We start from the raw sequence: 19,546 nt of genomic DNA, 5'->3' as shown, positions 1-19,546 counted from the left end.
TGATGGCTGAACGTGGTGGCTCACGCCTGTAATCCCAGCACTTTGGGAGGCCGAGGCGGATGGATCATGAGGTCAGGAGTTGGAGACCATCCTGGCTAACACGGTGAAACCCCATCCCCACTAAAAATACAAAAAATTAGCCGCACGTAGTGGCGGGCACCTGTAGTCCCAGCTACTCGGGAGGCTGAGGCAGGAGAATGGTGTGAACCTGGGAGGTGGAGCTTGCAGTGAGCCGAGATCACACCACTGCACTCCAGCCTGGATGACAGAGCAAGACTCCATCTAAAATATATATATATATTCATATATTTATATGAATATATATAAATATATATTTATATTTATATATTTAATATATTTAAATATATTAATATTAATAAATTTAAATATATTTAATATATATTTAAAATATATAAATATATAAATAAATATATATACAAATTTTTATATATAAATAAATTTATATAAATGTAAATAAATAATATATATAAATGACTCAGCACAAAACCTGGTATATACAACATACCCTGAAATCTTACATTTTCTCCACCCCATTCTCTAACACAATTCTCATTTTGAGAAGACGTTCAAGAATATTTATGGTTTGAAAATTTGGAATAAGCACAAATTATACACAACAACATTTTATGTATTTTATTTTCCTATTTATTTATTTATTTATTTATTTATTTATTTATTTACTTTTATAGAGATATGGTCTCACTATGTTGACCAGGCTGGTCTCAAACTCGTGACCTCAAGGGATCCTCTCATCTTGTTCTCCCAAAGTGCTGGGATTACAGGTGTGAGCCATCACAGCTGGCCCACACCAACATTTTAAATAACCCAAAGAAAATAAGCTAAAAAGAAAGACAACACATATTTGATAAAGGGTGAGAAAAAAAAATTATTGTTTTCCCTCCCCCAACTTTCTTTTAATTGATACTAGATGGAAATGGTCTCTTGTTACTTGAAAGTATTCCCAATATTTCCAGGTCAGGAATGGAAAACCAAACATCATATGTTTTCACTCATAAGTAGGAGCTAAGCTATTAGGAAGTGGCAGCTAAGCTATTAGGAAGTGGGAGCCAGGCTATGAGGATGCAAAGGCATAAGAATGATACAATGGACTTTGTGGATTCAGGGTGAAGGGTGGAAAGGGAGTGAGGGATAAAAGACTGCAAATTGGGTACAATGTATACTGCTCAGGTGATGGGTGCACCAAAATCTCAGAAATCACTACTAAAGAATTTATTCATGTTACCAAACACCACCTGTTCCCCCAAAAACCTTTGGAAAAAAAGGGAAAATATTCTCATACTTTCATGGTGTAAGGTTGAATGGGTCAGAATGGGGTAGCAATGCAGAGATGATGGAAATACTCACTGTGTTCCTGCTTCACAAGCAGTCCATGAGTCCCAGTTCGGACAATGCCTCCCCTTGCCATTATCTGCAAAAAAGGAAATAAAAAGAAACTGAATGTGCCAAACAGAGAACATGCTTCAGTCTCACTTCAATATACTTGTTTTATTGGGTTCCTGCTGGTAATAATCTACCTCAAGAGAAGTCAAACTTTCAAAAGGAACATGGATAAGAAGTCGAAGTAATGACATCTACAGAACTTCATGATCACTTGCTCCACAGACAGCTTTTGCCTACAGAGAAGTCAACGCAGTAACCTCCCTTCTCACCAGATAATAGAAGGAGAGCTTCTTCAGTCCCTGCAGGGCGCCTCCATTCAGAATATAATGTGCCTGGACTGTCTGAGTTTGGCCACACGGTAGTTCATGAGGCAGGGGCTCAAGGTGGACAAAGCTCTTGCTTGGGGAGAACACAAGATAAGCAGTGTGATGGGCCTCTTCGTGTTCTTCTGACACCCACTGGTAGCCGTAACAGGGACTACGATCCTTGTGTTTGACCTAATGAATTAGAAAAATTATGTTATTTTTAGATTATATGTCATAAAAATTAATGTTCTCACAAAACTGTGTAAGTTTGCTGTGCTACCTTAACTAGTAGCTAGAAATCGTTTGTTCTACAATGAAAAGTGGGAGAAGGACCCCGTATTTTGTTTCTCTGCTTTAAATGCAGGCGTGCTTTGTGGCTTTACACTGCGGAGCCTCCTGGGATTGAGATGTATATTTCTTAAGAGGATAAAAAGAAGCATCCTTTGCTCTGATTAGCTTGCCTGAAAGACACTGGAGCTATGAAACTTCATTGAGGAGAGTAAATAATCTCTAGAAATGGAAGAACTGTGCTTTCAGAGAGCAGCTGCCTCTTTTAGGGTGGATTTTGAGTGGGCATTATGAATAAATAAAATATTGTAACTTTAGGGGTCTGAGAAGACATTGATAAAAAGCATTGGTTTAAGAGCTGAACTGATGAATTAGCTGAAGTCTACCTCTTCTGGGCTGTCTTAGGCTGATTGCTGTTATTGTTATTGTTTTGAGACAGGGTTTTGCTCTGTCGCCCATGCTGGAGTGCAGTGGCACAATCTTGGTTCAGTGCAATCTCTGCCTCCCGGGCTCAAGTGATCCTCCCACTCAGCCTCCTGAGTTGCTGGGACTACAGGAGCATGCCACCCCACCCAGCTAATTTTTTGTATATTTTGTAGAGATGGGGTTTCACCACGTTGCCCAGGCTGGTCTCGAACTCCTGGCCTCGAGCAATCCACCCACCTCAGCCTCCCAAAGTGCTGGGATTACAGGCGTGAGCTACTGTGCCCCGCCTAGGCTGATTAGTTTTAATACTCCCTGCAGTCTGGATTCTAATGCCTCAGAGGCCGTAATTGGGTTATATTTCCAACTTTTCTTCCTGTAGAAGTTATTCCTTAGCTCCTTCCAGGTTTCCTCTACCTTCATCCCCAGCTCCCAATAGCACTAGTGAATCCTTGAGCAAAACATTTTGTTTATATCTTAATATATATTTTGGTGACAATACATATATGATCACCCCAAACAGGGAGCATGTAGAAATAATAATTTCATTGTCAAGACTGGCACAGTGCCTGGCATGTAGAAAGCATTCAAGACACTTTTTGAAATGAGTGAATGTTCAAATTTGAGTTTATTAGAGGTAGGTGCTTTTATGCCATCTATTAAAGCTAAATAAATACAACGCATTATTTATTTCTCTATAACAACGCAAGGACTCTAAAGAGGCAGGGGTTTTCCATTACCATGATTATGTAATATATGTTGAATATGTATTGTATATCCATGTATCTATAGACACGTCTATGTCTCTCTTGATCAGTAGAGGACTGCATGTTATACTGACCAAGTTATGTTGGTATGAACAGGTCATCTGGAGAAAATTAGAATAGCAAAACAAAATAAAGTAAGGTAATAATTTTTGGAGTATACATTTTTAAAACTAAATGCTAATTCTGTTAGAATTGGCTTTTATAGTAAAAGTATCTAACAGTTAAAGGGGGCTTACTAAGTGCTTCAATATGTGTTATTTCACTTAATCTTCGCAACCACCCCAAAAGTTAGGTGTTAATATTGCAATCATCTTACAGATGAGGAAATGAAGCATAGAGGTTTTAGTTAATTCCTTAAAATAGGGTTGAGCCAGTATTTTTAACCACTTTATCTGATTCAGAGCCTGGAATTCACACTTTTCAAAAAAGTATTATACATACACACACACACACACACACACACACACACACAAAACATAAAATTACCATCTTCATTCTTCTTTAGTGTACAGTTTGGCAGTGGTAAGTATATCTGTTGTGCAACAGATCTCCAGAACTTTTCATCTTGTAAAACTAAACCTGAATACCAATAAGAGCAGTTCCCCATTTCTCTCTTTCCCTAGCCCTTGGCAGCCACCATCCTGTTTTCTGTTTCTATGACTTTGACTACTTTAGAAACCCCCATATAAGTGAATCATATAGTATTGGTCTTATTGTGACTGGCTTATTTCACTTACCATACTGTCCTCAAGGATCATTCATGCTGTAGCATGTGACAGGATTTCCTTCCCTTCTCAGGCTGCATAATATTCTGTTGTATTTATATACCACATTTTGTTTACCTGTTCATCCCTTGATGGACATTTGGGTAGCCTCCATCTCTCAGCTATTGTGGATAGTGGGGCTATGAACATGGGTGTGCAAATATCTCTTTGAGACCCTGCTTTCGATTCTTTTGAATATATGTCCAGAAGTAGGATTACTGGATCATATGGTCATTCTATTTTTTAATTTTTTTCAGGAACTACTATACTGTTTTTCATAGTGGTTGCACCATTTTACGTTCCCAGCAACACTGTTAAAGTCTAACCTGCACTTTTAATCACAACAATATACTGCCTTCTTTTCATAAACTTTAAAAAAGTTAACCTTAAATTGGTTTCTAATTGCCAGCTTTTTCTCTCCATAGAACTAAACACAGTTTGGAAATTTTATCACCCTTAGGTTGCAACCTTGTTTTCAAGGCTACTTCATGTTATTGGTAACTTCTTTCCAAACTTACCCTAACAGTAAGAGTGGTACCCATAACGTTGGTGGTGTTGATAGAGAACTGTACAAGGCCATGCTCATCCGTGGTAGCATTGGAGTAATAGTTTGCTTCATTTCCTCTGATGAATATGACTTCATTTGGTATAGGGACGCCTTTCCCATCTACCAGGCGCACCTGAAGATTAAAAACTATGGATGAGTTACATCGGTAATAACTAATAGGCACCAAACATATTCATTTTATCACATTTTTAAGTGCCTCCTCTATGTTGAACATGGTTCCAGGCACTGAGGACACAGTAGTGAAAAACAAAAAACAAAAAACAAAGTTTCTTCCATCACAGAGCTTACTGTCTAGTGAAAGAGACAGATGCTAAATAAATACATATATAACATACACTAATTTAGTAGTAATCAATCCTAAGAAGAAAAACAGAGCAGTGTGAAGGGATAGACAGTGATAGAGATAATAACAAGGGTGACCTGAAAAATGTATTCTAGATATTTTGGAAGTGCTGTGTATTATTATATATAACTCTTAGAGAGTCACAGAGCACTAGAGTAATATGATAATGAAATATCTAAATCTATTAACTAAATTTATTTGTGCCCCAAACACCTATTTTGGGGTGGACCATTAACTTCCTATAGATTAGTGTCTGAAGTCTCAAAAGTGCACAAGTAAACAATTGCCAATACATTGTCCCGTGTGTTTCTCTAGCTGTCTTAGACATAGTCTCTGCTTCTCAACCTAGATCTTCAGCCTTTTGGAAGGCAGGCAGATTTTATGGCAGACTTCCCAAGTGAAAAATGTAAAATTGGAAAGAGGCACACAGTATTAAATAAGTCGCCAAAGCTAATTTACTGCTAATATTGTGTCGGCAGTTGAGTAGTCCAGCTCAGATTGTAAAGGTGGTGATTCTTTTTCGGTATAAGCTACATTTGGTAGCAGGAAGAACAATAGGCTGACCCCCATCAGTACCCATAATTGATTTACAAAATCTAAGTTTGCCAATGAAATGTTGGCTGCATGTAGAAAGACAAGAATAGGCACATAATTCTGATTTTCTTCTAGCTAGAGGCTCTTCTGACAAATAGGATATTTAACAGCAACAAAATATACTTAAAAAGTACACTATCTTTCTGAGAAATTTACAAATGAGCTGCCCTTTCATTTTAGGAAGTTGAATACATTTTGGTGTCATGACATAACCAAGCCTTCCAGAATGTACGCTACTTTGTTGAATTTATGCCTCTTTTACACCCTTCATAGCTGAAATCCTATAACATTTACATTAAGAAAATGATACACAGTAAATACACATTGAGGCACATGTAACTGTCATCTCAGACTTCCAGAGTCATAAAGATCCATTTGTACATCTGCTGACAACAGAAACATCGTAAGAGAAGATTTTTTTTGGTAGATACTATGAAAAGTCATAATTCAAAAATCTGAGAACCTTAAATAGCAGTGTTTTACCCCATGTTCACTGTTTTAGAAATATACTTGTTATTATAGAAAAATAGTGTAAATATACTATCCATGAAATAAACATTATTGTAGAATCTTTACTACTTCAAAATAAAAATTAAAACCACCTACCCACTTGTTTCCATACAAAGTTAGTGTTAGCATCATAATGAAACCAGTCAGCATGAATTTTGAGATTCTTGTGAGAAAATGTCATAAAAACCTGAGACTGCCTGGTAAACCATGAGAAGCAGATTGTGTGACTTGTACAATGCTGTTTTAAAAGGAGGGGAAAATCTCTACTAATTTTAATAAGGCTTTAGGATAATTACATACATTTCATATACAAATTTACAGAAGAATAAATCTATTTTTATGTAGTTTTGGTTATACTAATCAACCGTGGTGATATTTTATACCTTTGGTTATATTAAATGATGACATTAACCAGGCATTGTTTTAGCAGAAACCATAACTATTGTGCTAATTAGGTAACAGTACATGGGTTGATGAGTGAACTGGAAAATACTCCACCTGCCCAAAGAAGGGAATCCCTTGTCTAAAGTTTGAGTCCACTTTCACAAATGAGAGTTTGGTTATGGTTCTTGTGATTTCACTGGACTTCTTTCCAGTCAATTCCACTACTGGAAAAGAAGAAAAAAAATACGTTCTTTTTGGGAAGAATGATGTCTCTAAAATTCTATGACCTCCCCTCAACTTACAATTCATTATTTGGCTAAGAAAATCAATGTCTACTGTTTTTTCTCTTACACCCATGTAGTACACAAACCTGTTCCTTCTTCTTGGATCTTGGCCTCAGTGTGAAGTTTCATTTCATACTCCTTCCTCTTCAACTGGAAGACCTTGGTTTTTACTTGCTGATAGAAGCAGCCATGGCTGTTTAGCTAAGAAGGGAGAAAATAAAATACAAAAATACAATGCATATTATACTAAATAGATCATTGGTCAGTTAATCTGGTGTGATTTTTGTGGGGGTACAACATCATGTAGGCATTTTCTATGACGAGGACATGATAAATATTCTCTAGCAACTAAATATTAAATTTCACAACAATGTCTCATGTATAATTGACAGATGTATTTCTTGGTATCTGAAATTCCCTAGATAGAATGCGACAGAAATGTCTTACAATTTGGAGAGTAATCTTTTTTTGTACAAAGGATGCATAATATTTATACATATTTATGGGGTACACGAGATATTTTGTTACATGCATAGAATGTGTAATGATCCCACCGCGGGATTTAGGATGCCTACCAACTGAAATATTTATCATTTCTATGTGTTGGAAATAGTTCAAGTCCTGTCCATTTGCTATTTTGAAATACACAGTACATCTGCTCTTGACCATTAGAACTCCTCATCAAAGTCTGGTTCCTCCTCCATAATATTCAGCTGTGGCTGGGAAGTGGCCTCCCATATGTGGACTGTATCTGTCTGGCATCTTGGTGGGGCCATGTGTTAGGTTCTTGCTCAAAGAGAGAGCAGAACTGATGCCCTGGCCAGCTAAGGCAGTTAAGAGGTGTATGGTTTTTCTCCTTCCTTTGTAGAAATGAATGCCCATGGAGGCTTCGGATGGCTCAGCGTCTATCATTCTGAAACACTCACAATGGGCAATTACAAGAAATAAATAATTCCCATTGTGCTAAGTTCATGATTTTTTTGAAAAATTACAATAGCTAACATGGAATTCTCTTCTAGATTGTTCTCTTCCTGCATCAGAAAAATGCTGCAACTCACTGCTTTTCAACAATGCCTTTATTGTCATTCTCTAGAAAAAACAGTGTTCAACCTACCTGTCCACTGAATTTCTCACAGAAAGCCTTTGAATCTTCACCAAAGCAGTCAGAAGCGTCACTATACTTTCTGCAAATGCTCACAGTCACATGTCCTGGGACAGGCTTCCCATATGTGTATCTGTCATGAGAACATTCCCAAAGGAATCAGAGCAGGCACTGAACCTCCCCATTTTCTAGCTATTTATATCTCCCTTTTACCTACAGTATACTCCCTGTCTATACTTCCCGCTGCTCTCTGCGGGTTCACACAATACTGAAGATAAGAGTCACTAATGGCTCTTATAGAAATCTCCATTGCAACATGCTGAAATTTACTAGATTCTTCTTTTATCATTTCTTTTTTCCTTGATTTTTTTTAGCTTTATCTCAAAAAAACTTCCTTATTATAAAACTTAAACTTGTACTTAAAAGAAAAAGTAATACCAGCAAAACGAAACAAACAAAACAAAGCAGAACAAAAAAAAGCAAAGAGAAGAAACAAACACCCTCACATCTACCTAGGAATACAACCTATTAGTACGATAGTGTCTCTTCTTCCATCATCCTCTCCCCATGTGCAGCCATCTCTATATCGAGTTTTACTTGTTTACTTTTTTACAAAAGTGGGATTGTGTCATAAATATGTCACAGACGATTGCTGGGTTTCCAAGTGCGTTTGTCTCCTTTCCTATTTGAGAATGTCCTCTGTATCTCTATTTACAAGATCACACTAGTTATGAGGAACCAGAAACTTGGCCGTTACTGTGAGACAGAACTGGAGCAGGGGCCCAGCTGAATAGCAGGTGTGTTCCATGTGTGATCTTTGGGCAGGACTGATTCCTTCACTATACCTGCTCTTTCTGCTACTGCTACTGTGTGCCACCAAGGTTAGGAGCATAAGACCCAGGACACAAGAGTTTTCAAGGTTGGAAGAGACTGTCTTGAGAGATCACGTTTAGTCCCGTAAAAATGTCAGTGCAGAGAGGTATGTAGACCAGCCTTAGGTCGACCAGTAAGTTAGATGAGATTTCAGTTGTATGCCTATCTCTACAAATTCTGAATCTCAGTGATTTTTCCAGCAAGCATGCAAGGTCAGGTAAATGATCTGTTGATGATTGAATTTCCCCTATAGCCATGTGTTAATTATCTCCCTAATATATGTTTGGTTATTTTTGGTTAAGGCAGAGCCAATGCCCTTCAACACTATCCACCCTTCCCATTGTGTGTGTGTGTGTGTGTGTGTGTATGTGTGCAGTTTTGTCACTTTCAGAATCAATCCTATTAGCATAACCTCTCTAGAAACAGTTTCTTACCTCATGATAGAATAGTGCTGATAAGAACGTGAAAGAAAATAAAAAGGAAAAATAGAAAAGCAACAGGAGAACAACATTCTAGAGAGGAGGATGCTGTCAAAGCACTTAAAATTTTTGTGTTGCCACTACTCCTAAAGAGAGTAGCTAAATATCCCAAATAATGAATCTCTTTTAAATAATCCCCCACAAAAGATTTTTTAAAAATGAACTCACAGGCCACACACTGATACATTCATCTCTTCTTCCAAGATGGTGATTATCTTTGGCACTGTTACTTGTACTTCAAACTTGGGAAGAACTGTTGATTGGTGATAAAGAAGGTTGGTGATTGGTTTTCAACTTTGGGGGAATTCATATTTTCAAGTTCCCTGTAACGGTTCCCTAATAATATTTTAGGGCTCTGAAAAAGGTAGCTCTACTCTCCAATATAGTCTTATCCACCCTCCTCTCAAAGGAAGATTTCAGTTGAGGGACTATGAGAGATCACTGTATGCTTAGTTATGGAAAACTCAGTTAAAACAATAATGTTTTAATTTCAGGGATTGGTATTAAATATTGCTACAGAAAATAACCAAGCTATGTGAAGTCCTATTCACAAATCACTGATGTCCTCATTGGACTTAGGTGTAGTTAGTTCTACTGCAAGCCCAATGTCACCCATGGGAAATGGAAAGACTCCAAATGAGCTTAAATTCCAGGCTCTAAGAGTTTAAATATGAAGAAAAATCATGTTCGATGACTTTTCATGATCCATACCAAATTCCTCCACGGTGAAAGGGTGCTCTGTCCTTCTACCTGATTTCTTCTGTACCACCACCTTGTAGGAGCCCTGGAAGGGCTCTGATGAGAGGGGAAAAGACAATTGCTTGAGGCCACCCTCTAACTGGAAACTCTGCCATTGTGCGATGCGATTTCCTTTGGGATCCTATGAGTGAATTAATTATAACTTACAAAAGCACCTGGAGCATTGGAGCTAATAAAGGATATCTATGGAAACCCTAAGTTATCTACAAAAAGGACAAATGGGATAGTAGTAAAGGGTGAGGAGAGGAGATTAGTTAGAGCCATCTAGCTCTATGGGAGTTGGAAGGCTTCTCCTTTAATGACAAGTTTCTGAGATACTGTAAAAACCTCTCAAATAAGAACATTTTCCCTATACTTATTGCTTTCCTTCTAATATGGAATGTTTCATGTTGCTTACCTGAATGTATACTAGTGGAATCTGAAAGATAAAAGAAAAAAGAAGTTTATACTTATTTTCAAATATTCTTAAATCTCATTTATAAGAAAAGCAGCTAGTGTTTGCTAGCACAACAGGGTGAGTATAGTAAAAAATAATTTAATTGTACATTTAAAAATAACTAAAAGTATAATTGGGTTGTTTGTAACACAAAGAATAAACGTTTGAGGGGATGGGTACTCCATTTATTGATATAGGCATGCAATGCATGATAATAATTATTATCCATATCATGGATAATGATATGGATAATGATAATAATTATCCATAATCATTATCGTGCACTGCATGCCTGTATCAAAATATCTTATGTAACCCATAAATATATACACCTACTATGTTTCCACAAAAATTAAAAAATAAAAAAATTAATAAATCTAAATTAGTTTTACGTAGAATAATTCCCTCTATAGTGAAATACAGAAATATTCCAGATTAAATTTTATAGAACTTTTCATTAATCTATTTTAAGCAATTAATAAATGTTTAAAACTTACTAGGCCTTCAGCAACAAATATACATGTAAAGTGCCATTTACTAAAAATGGATTTATTAACCTTTCTTAAGTGCTTATAGCATCCTAGTGAAGATCAGTCCTTTGCTATGCAATTTTACAGGTTAAGAAATAAACACTTATGTAACTATAGGTAAGTATGTTCAGATGTAATCATTAAGAGGGGTCATGGAATTCTTAGGTAGTTCTAAGAATGAGGAGGAATGGACATATTTCATTAATAAATATTAATTTAATAAATATTACTTTTAAAAATGAATAAATATTGATAAAGGAGCTACTATCAATGTTTACTCATTTTTTAAAACTAATATTTGTTAAGTAACTTCTCATGTGCTATGTATCATTCTAGGTGTTGAGAATATAACCACGCACAAAAGAACAATGTGCCTGCTTTAATGGAGCTTATGTTATAATAGAAATGGGCAGATTTTTAAAAACCAGTATGTATAGGATGGTGGTAAGTGCCAATACAAAAACAAAGCAGAGTTAGGCTGACAGAGTGATGGAAGTGGTGCCTCATTTTAGATAGAAGAGTGAAAGTAGAAGCTGGGAGACCACTTTGAAGGTTATTGCAATGATCTTGTTTAGAGATGATATTGGCTAGCACTAGCTTGCAGCAGTAGTTCAGATGATGAGAAATTGTCTGAATATATTTTAAGCCAACATGATTTTCCAGTGAGGTGGATGTGGGTACGAGAGAAAGAGAAACAAGGACTAGGCCATAATCTTTTGTCTTTGGAGCTAGAAGAGAAGAGTTGCCTCTTTTTGAGATAAGAAAATGTGAAGAAGTTGATTTGGGAGAGAAAAATGAAGACTTTGGGTCGATGTCTGCATTACAATAGAAATAATTGTTTCTTATCACAGATACCAAGGGTTAGTCTCGAGGAACAATTAATTATCCTGACTTTCCTTTACAGTGAAGATTTTGGTAGGTGTGTATAGAAAAAGTCTAAATCTTTAAAATGTTTTTGGAGCTTAGGTTCTTTGAGGGTTTATCTGTGTCTGTTATTTAATGTAGCTTTCTAATTGTCCTAATTAAGAACAATCTGAAAAATAAATTTAATTGTGTGACAACTGACTGAGTACCAGCACCAAGACAGAAAGAATTACCTACTTTCTTTACCTGGAATGATGTTTTAGATTAGGATCTTGTGCTGTTGTAATGCCAGAAGTTACTGTTAGTGATACCAGATTCTTTCTCTCCCTGGTCTTCCCTCAACACAGAAAACAGGTTCCCAGCCTGTTTACACAGATAATCATTTTATGTAGATAATAGAAAACTCACCAACTCGTTCACAGGGTGAAAGTTTTCATCCAAGGAGACAACACGAAATTTCACTGAAACAGAAATATTTTTCATGAGCCCCTAAACCCAAAGTAGGCCTGTAGGCTGGTAAGACAAGCTATTAAGGAACGAAGATTATAAGAACTTTGCCTGGGGAACATCCAGGGGAAGAAGATCTTTCCTTTTTGAAGTTGTTCTGTCTGTAGGCTTCTTCCTACCTGTCTGCTCCGGTTTGTAGATTGATTTGTCTGTCTGGACAAAGACCAGACTTTCCTCGTTCTTAACCATCACTGTGGTCCGCTTCTTAAATTCCTGGGTTGGTCCTTTCACTTGGACAGTGAGGAACATTACCTCCTCATTGGATGAAGACTTTGGGACCTGAAATATAGGACAGATCCTGAAACCCCATTCAGCACCCACAGGTCTCCCCTATTTGCTGTTCCACTCTTCCCTGGAGATTTTGCCCTTCTTACTTAACTTCATTCCCTTGCTCTCAGCAGGGAAAGTGGGCAGGGACAGGAATCACTTCTGCCATTTTACAAATGGGGAGACAGGACACCAGGTGGAGGAAAATACATCAGTAAGAGAGGTCATAAATGAGATTCACGTCTTCATACAGCTCAGAAAAAAACAGTCTTGATTCATTTATACACTGAGCTTTACCAGGTTGATGTTACATGCTAAAAGGGCATGGTCAAAGCGTGTTTTAAAGGCTATGGAAAAAAACCCGTATTTTACTGACACTAGGCTGTAAGCATCTCACATGTGGACAACTCTGAAGAGATATTGTACCTTTGCTCAGGGCAATTTCTACAATTTTTACTCTAAGAAGTAGTGTGGAGCAATGTGTTCCCGTCAGTCCACCACTGGTGGCTCATGTTGAGCCTTGGCCTAGTTTGCTTCATTAATATTTTTTCCATCTTAATTTTAAGAAGTCACATTTTCTTTTTCTTTTCCTTTCTGGCTAGTAGGTTTCTATTTGATTATTAAGTGGATTTTTAGTGTGCCTGTAAATATTTGTCTCCCATGGCTGGAGAGTCATGCATTGCTCCTCAATTTCTATACTTAGCTTGCTACATTTGAATTCTTTCTGAAGTTCTTACCAGCCTCCCAAAGCCTCATCTTGACAGAATACTAGATCCCTATGACCCTGACTAAAAGAACCAAGTGTATTAAGTCAAACAGCCACACTCACAGCAAAGGCGACGCAGTGGAGCACATCGTTCTCTGCCTCCAGGTCAGTGAAGAGGCTCCTGTTTCCCCTGACAGACTCCAAGGAAGCACTTACAGTCACTGTCTCGTTCAGGTAGCTCAGAAGGACACAGCCCTTCTCAGGGGTCTCAGTGTGGAGCAGCGAGGGGACCAGAACCATATACTGCCTGGGAATGAGACAGTTCAGTTAGAGGAAAGTGAAGGAAGAGAGGCATTGATATCAACAGCACTTTTTCCCATCATAATAATTGTCATCATCAGTTCTACACCAAGAGAAGACATACTGATGAGCATGAAATTTGGCTGTTGAAGGCCATGCGTAAGAATTATTTCTTCTTTCCTTCACATGCCATGGCAGTGGACATTTTACTTGAGGTAGGTATTAACAGATTAAAATTTGTAGGCATGTTTCACTTTAAGGAACAATTTCTGAACATCTGAATTCAAATAAAAATATGTAGTTACATTTGTTCATGTTGTAAATCTATTTTACCTTCAAGTTGCTGTAAAAAGTAAGCAAGCTCTCAGTCATGCGGACATTACAAAAGCTAATCAAATTATAGAATTCTCATTAAAATATATATACACACATACACACACACACATATACACACATTCAGCAGCCCTATGAAAATTGTATGGTAAGTACCCGCTCCCACTCCACAAATATGGAATCTGAGCCTCAAAGAAAGTGAGCCATTGCTTTACAGTCTCAGTTGTGGTAAGCAGCTAATAAAGTCTAAGAGTGTTACTTAACCATGGATGTTTGCATTTTAAATATTTGCCTTTCAGCTCATGATCAGACGATGGCTCCATGCAAAAACGGTCCTCTGGTGATTGACTTTAGACCTTGGTAACTCACGTGAAGTACAGAAACTTTCTCAGCACCCTGACATAATTTAAGATGAATCCTGTAGTTTTTATACGGTTTTACTCACAGAACTCCTAAAATAATTTTTGGACACTGTGCGCTCCTTACATATTTTCAAATAAACATATTTTTATCATGATTTTAAATAATAGCAAAAGATATTATTTTTGATGATATTTTAAATTAATACTTAGATTAATTTTACAATTTTCTCATGGAATAATAAACACTGTAGTGTAAGATACCTACTATCACTATTTGAAAATACATTAAAAATTCTTTTAATGATCTGATATATAATATCTTTCTCTTCTTTTTTCCTTTTCTAATTTGAATTTCCATGCCAATTACTATACAGAAGTTTATCCTAAATTTTTATATTTCAAAAAATTTTGTGAATTATCCTTACCTCTTTATTATCAAGCATCTACACATATATGTATGTATACACATGTTCACATATATACATATATGTATACATATACATAAATACATATATATGTAACATATGTGGATAGGTAAATTTAACTTTAACTCCTCTTTTAAATAGAATGTGACCATAAATTTATAAATATTAAACATTTCCTTCTGATTGAGCTATTTAAAAAAATACTTGTATATAACTGATCAAAACAAAATAAATACATTACAAAGTATGATTCATACATATTAGATATAAAATTAAAATACTTTTGAAGCACATCTTTAATGAGAATGATGAACTGCTTTTTCCCCCAGTGAATTTATGTATCCATGGATGAAGAGTCCGTATTGCAAGAATTAAACAAGATCTAACATTAATTCTGTTACTATTTTGTTTTGTGTAGATATAAGTGCTAAGAAGAATGGTTCACGTAAAAGTAAGTAAATGGCAGGTAAAACAATTGCATCACTGTTACCACTTCTTGCAACTTCTGCATTACATGCTAAAAATCACCTAGTACTCTATTATCAAGAATTGCTTCTCATCACTCATCAGCTGGTATTTCCTTTAGTTCCTCCTTTAGTTGTGTTGAAACGAAGAATTCATCACCACCTCATCTGCAAAAGGGTTTTCTCTTCTGACATTAGACTCTCTCACTTTTTCAATATCAACACCAGTATTTCAAATTGTTCCTTTATCTGGCAGTCCACAGATTATTACACTCCAGGGCATTAGTTCATGTTTGGTTGTGGGAGAGAATTGTCTTTAGTTTTATAAAATAGAAACTGGACCCTTAAGAAAGAGGAAGTAAGAAAAGATAAATAGCATGGTCTCAAGTAGATCAATATGAACAGGAAAATCTAAATATTATTCTTTCAAAAAAACTAAAAATTTCTGACACTCCTTAGGAAGGCTTTGCATATTAGAGATTCAGAGAGTTGGGGAAGAATGATGAAAAATAAGCAAGTAATGAGTAAACCAGATTTATAAAATCTGCAAGGAACCTTAGAGATAAAAGGCGACAGTATCATAGGAAAGAAAAAGGAATGATGGAAAAATCTGCAATAAATAAAGGACTCTAGGTTCACGCTTTATGCTCTCTGTGTGGAACTCACGGTTTTCCAGAGACTGAGACATCTGTGGGCAGGAGGACCAAGAGGAGAAGAACAAGACTTGGATGAAGGAGTGTGTTCCTCCCCATGTTGCAGAAAGAAGGAGCTGGAGGAGACCAGACTGTATTACACCCTACTCCCTACAATTCATCTGGTCCCAAACACTTCCCAGAGCAACTGGGCTTTATGCTGCTCTGTGTGCAAACAGGAAGTTCCACCCACACAAGATCTCTAAACAAAGTTGAGGTCTCTGAACATTCTCTGGAAAGGTCATTGATGGCCTATTTATAGTCAAAGTTAATTCCTGGCGGGCTAAATAGAATCCCTGGAGGGCTAAAGCCACATTCCCGTAAGAGCTCACTTTCTCTGGGTTTTACCGTAAAGCAGCTAATAAGCTTTTCAACCTCTTCTCTCCCTCACTCCCCCACAACTCCTCACAACGCCTTTTATGGTGGTTCTCACATCTCTTGTATGAATAGTTGGCAAGGGAGACTACAATTTAAGCAACACTGGGCAGGCTCAAAATAGATATTTCACTACAAGTCAGCATGGCTGCAAGTTCTCCATTAGATATGCCTACGCTAAATGTTTGAAGCCACATCAGAATTCTGTAGTCCTCTTTGAAAATGACATGAATTAAACCAGTAGCTTTTTGACATTAGGGATATTACTGGATTGGAGATGAAGAGCCACGCCCTGAAAGAATGATCATAGCAAAGAGTTTCCTGTTTTAAGAAAGTGAAACAAAGAAAGGTGAAGTAACAGGACTTTAAAAACGAATTTTGACCTATTGTGCCTAACAGACTTCCCAACTGCCTTTAGCATCGACTACACAAACTTCCTTACTGCCTTCCAAATATGATACTCCTCTGCAAACTTTAAGTCATCTAAACAGTTTCATTAGTCCATCCATCCATCCGTGCATTTATTCATCCATCTATTCATGTAGCTAGTCAGCTGCTTTGTAAGTATTTTTTGATCCTACTAGGACTAGACATCAGGCAAGATTCTAGAGATAGAGTGGTCAAATAAGTATGAAAACAGGCACTTACAGGTTTTTACGTTCTTGTGGAGGCAAAAGCAGAAAAACAGAAAAACAACTACTGTATAAAATACAGTATAAAATACAATATAAAACTACTGTATAAAATACAGTAGCCAAACATATTATTGGAGAAGTTCAGGATGCTCTGGGAGCACATAGAAAGGGCACATAACCCAGACTTGGAACCTTTTAAAAAAATTTTGAGGGAAAGCAAAATGTAAATTAAGATCTGAAATATGAGTAGTGGTTGTCTAGAAGAACAAGGAGATGAAAAGAGCTTTCTAAGCATAAAGAATGACAGACGCAAAGGTCTGGGAGGGAGAAGAATCACGGCACATGCATGAAATGAAAACTATTTGGTATGGAGGAAATACTCCTTTCTGATGCTTCAAATCAGAAAGGAACTTGTCGACAATATTAAGGTATTCAGAGGAGTAATCAGTGGATTGACTTCAGATTTGTTTCCTGGAAAGCTTGCTCTTATTGAAATTTGAAAGGGCCGCTGGAAAGAGGTGATCCAGGATGCAGGAAGACCAGATGGGAGTTGTTGTAATAATATAGGTGAAAGCTGATGGCATTTTCAACTATGGTATTGTGGTGGTATTGAAAAGAGCTTTCAGATTTATATCATATTTAAGAGGTAATTATAGTGCTTAGTGAATATATGAATGGAGGAATAAAGGAAAATGTGTCTTTCCATTTTCCTGGCTTGTCACTGAGTGAATTGTGTTGCCTTTAGCTGAGTGGGTGAAACAGAAGAAACACAGATTGGTGGGAGCAGAAGGAGGACAAAAGGGCTGAGGGTTGGGAAGATGAAGTAAGTGTCTGTAGGATATTTACATATTAATATTCACAGGAGTTTGACACTTGAATGCTGAGCTTAGAGCAGTGTGGTCTACTAGAGATATAATGTGAACCCCCTGTGTAATTTTAAATTTTCTAGTAACTACATAAAGAGAAACATTAAATTAATTTTAATAGTCTATTTTATTTAATCCAGTATATCCAAAATATGATTATTTCAACATTTAGCCAATACAAAATTGTTAATGATACCTTAAAGACTTTTTTTTTCATAATTTGTTTTCACAAGCTGGTGTGAATTTTATACTTACAACATAGATCAATTTAGGCTAGCCATACTTCAAGTGACCAATATTAGACATAATATAGGTAACAATTTTCAGATTATGGTGTCACCATCTAAGTGGGTTATAACATCATGACCTGAGAGTCATGACCAGGATTTAAAAAAATGAAATAGAGTATAATGAAAAATACAATGTACCAGACAGAATAAGTGAGAATAGTGATTTGGGAAACATCTGTTTCATATACATGCAGCAGAGGCTGGTGGTTGTTCCTGTTACCACTTCTCCAATTCTGCTTTAATAATAGACCTCCTGATCCTTTGCTGGGTGCAGACTGCCTGGTTGACTTCTATTTCTTAACCCACTCCCTTGAAGCTGGGTATGGCGTATGACTAAGTTCTGGTGATTGGAGGGCAAGTGGAAGTGATACATGCAACTTTCAGTTCATGACTTAAAAAGGAAGGTACAGTTCTGTGCTTCCCCTTTCTTCCTTGCCCAGGCTGCAATGTGGACATGCTGACTGTAGTGATAGGTACTGCTGTAGCTCATCAGATGGAAGCCATGTGTTAAGGAAGGCAGAACCACAAACAAGGCGCAGCCTGAGCCCTTGAGTCATCAAAAGGCTACTCTAGTTGGGACCTTCATGTGACAGAGAAATGCATTCTCTTAGTTAAGCCATTGCATTTTGAGGTCTGTTTGTTACAGCATTAAAACCTATTAGTTAAGCCATTGCATTTTGAGGTCTGTTTGTTACAGCATTAAAACCTATATCCTAACCTTATTTTTCTTTGTCACTATTTCTGCCTCAATCGTCTGTATCCTTTACTATAAGTGTCCTAGGTCACAATTGTGAAAATGTGATTACAGTGTTACGTTGGGAACTGCTTATTGAACATGTACAAAATCCCTTATTTTTGGTTAAAGCTAAAGCAGTCTGAATGCCACTAGCTGATGAGATCTGCTCTACTTGCAGAGACTACGGATATATCAGTTTATTGGGAAAGCTGATGCCATGGAAATGGATGATAATACCCAGGTAGAAGATGTTGATGAAAAGAGAAAAAGAGCCCAAGACAGAGTTAGAGGGAAAGATCTTGTCTACGCAATGGGTAGGAGCACCCAAATGGAGCAAGAAGGGCCAGTTAGAAAAGAAGAAACACAGGCAGGAGAGTGTGAGGTCTCTGAGTCCCAAGGAAGGGAACACTTTAGGAAGAGAGTGCTCAATAGAAGATTACTACTAGACCAGAGTGGTCATGACTTCATACAAGGCATCAACGTTAATAGCACACAACATTTTAAAAAATTATTACAGATGATTGTATGATTTTATAATGTATTGATTCAAAATGTAACATAATTTAGATGATTTCTAAGGCGCCAGAAATAAGTGATCATTTGCTCGGATTAGTGACTGAAAATAGGAGGGATTAATGTTAATAACATTCATTTGATGCCTCATCATAAGTTGCAAAGATGATGATCTATAAAGGTTGTTATTGATAAATTCCTGGCTACCCATGTCAAGTGCTGCTGTGAAATCAAATAATAGATTGATTTTTTTTTTTCTGCTGGGTTTAGGGACAAGGACATTGGGATTCAGTTGTTTCAGTGCCAGTGTGGGGCAGAAGCTTGCTGAGGGGGGTGGGGAATGTGAGGAACTAGAGCCAGTTTGGCAGTTTGTCTGAGGG

At 37.0% G+C, this 19,546-nt stretch overlaps 1 protein-coding gene across 4 annotated transcripts in view; it reads right to left on the bottom strand.

Moving 5' to 3' along the window:
- Positions 1 to 16,195, bottom strand: part of LOC112634299 (alpha-2-macroglobulin) — a 47,117-nt gene extending 30,922 nt beyond the window's left edge. The window contains exons 1-13 of one of the 4 annotated variants that reach the window (XM_025401530.1): positions 15,726 to 16,195; positions 13,299 to 13,482; positions 12,322 to 12,631; positions 12,104 to 12,156; positions 10,263 to 10,283; positions 9,818 to 9,986; positions 9,275 to 9,359; positions 7,767 to 7,887; positions 6,739 to 6,853; positions 6,483 to 6,592; positions 4,488 to 4,649; positions 1,692 to 1,919; positions 1,387 to 1,450 (exon numbers count right to left, since the gene is read on the bottom strand). In XM_025401530.1, coding sequence (XP_025257315.1) covers positions 1,387 to 1,450; positions 1,692 to 1,919; positions 4,488 to 4,649; positions 6,483 to 6,592; positions 6,739 to 6,853; positions 7,767 to 7,887; positions 9,275 to 9,359; positions 9,818 to 9,986; positions 10,263 to 10,283; positions 12,104 to 12,156; positions 12,322 to 12,451 — 1,258 coding nt within the window. In that variant the 5' untranslated portion in view covers positions 12,452 to 12,631; positions 13,299 to 13,482; positions 15,726 to 16,195. The remainder of the gene's footprint in view (positions 1 to 1,386; positions 1,451 to 1,691; positions 1,920 to 4,487; positions 4,650 to 6,482; positions 6,593 to 6,738; positions 6,854 to 7,766; positions 7,888 to 9,274; positions 9,360 to 9,817; positions 9,987 to 10,262; positions 10,284 to 12,103; positions 12,157 to 12,321; positions 12,632 to 13,298; positions 13,483 to 15,725) is intronic. The other 3 variants (XM_025401529.1, XM_025401528.1, XM_025401531.1) reach the window with 3 other exon arrangements.
- Positions 16,196 to 19,546: the final 3,351 nt, after the last annotated feature.

This window comes from Theropithecus gelada, chromosome 11 (assembly GCF_003255815.1).
Source record: "Theropithecus gelada isolate Dixy chromosome 11, Tgel_1.0, whole genome shotgun sequence".
Taxonomy (NCBI): domain Eukaryota; kingdom Metazoa; phylum Chordata; class Mammalia; order Primates; family Cercopithecidae; genus Theropithecus; species Theropithecus gelada.
This window is presented reverse-complemented; position numbering and strand designations above follow the sequence as displayed.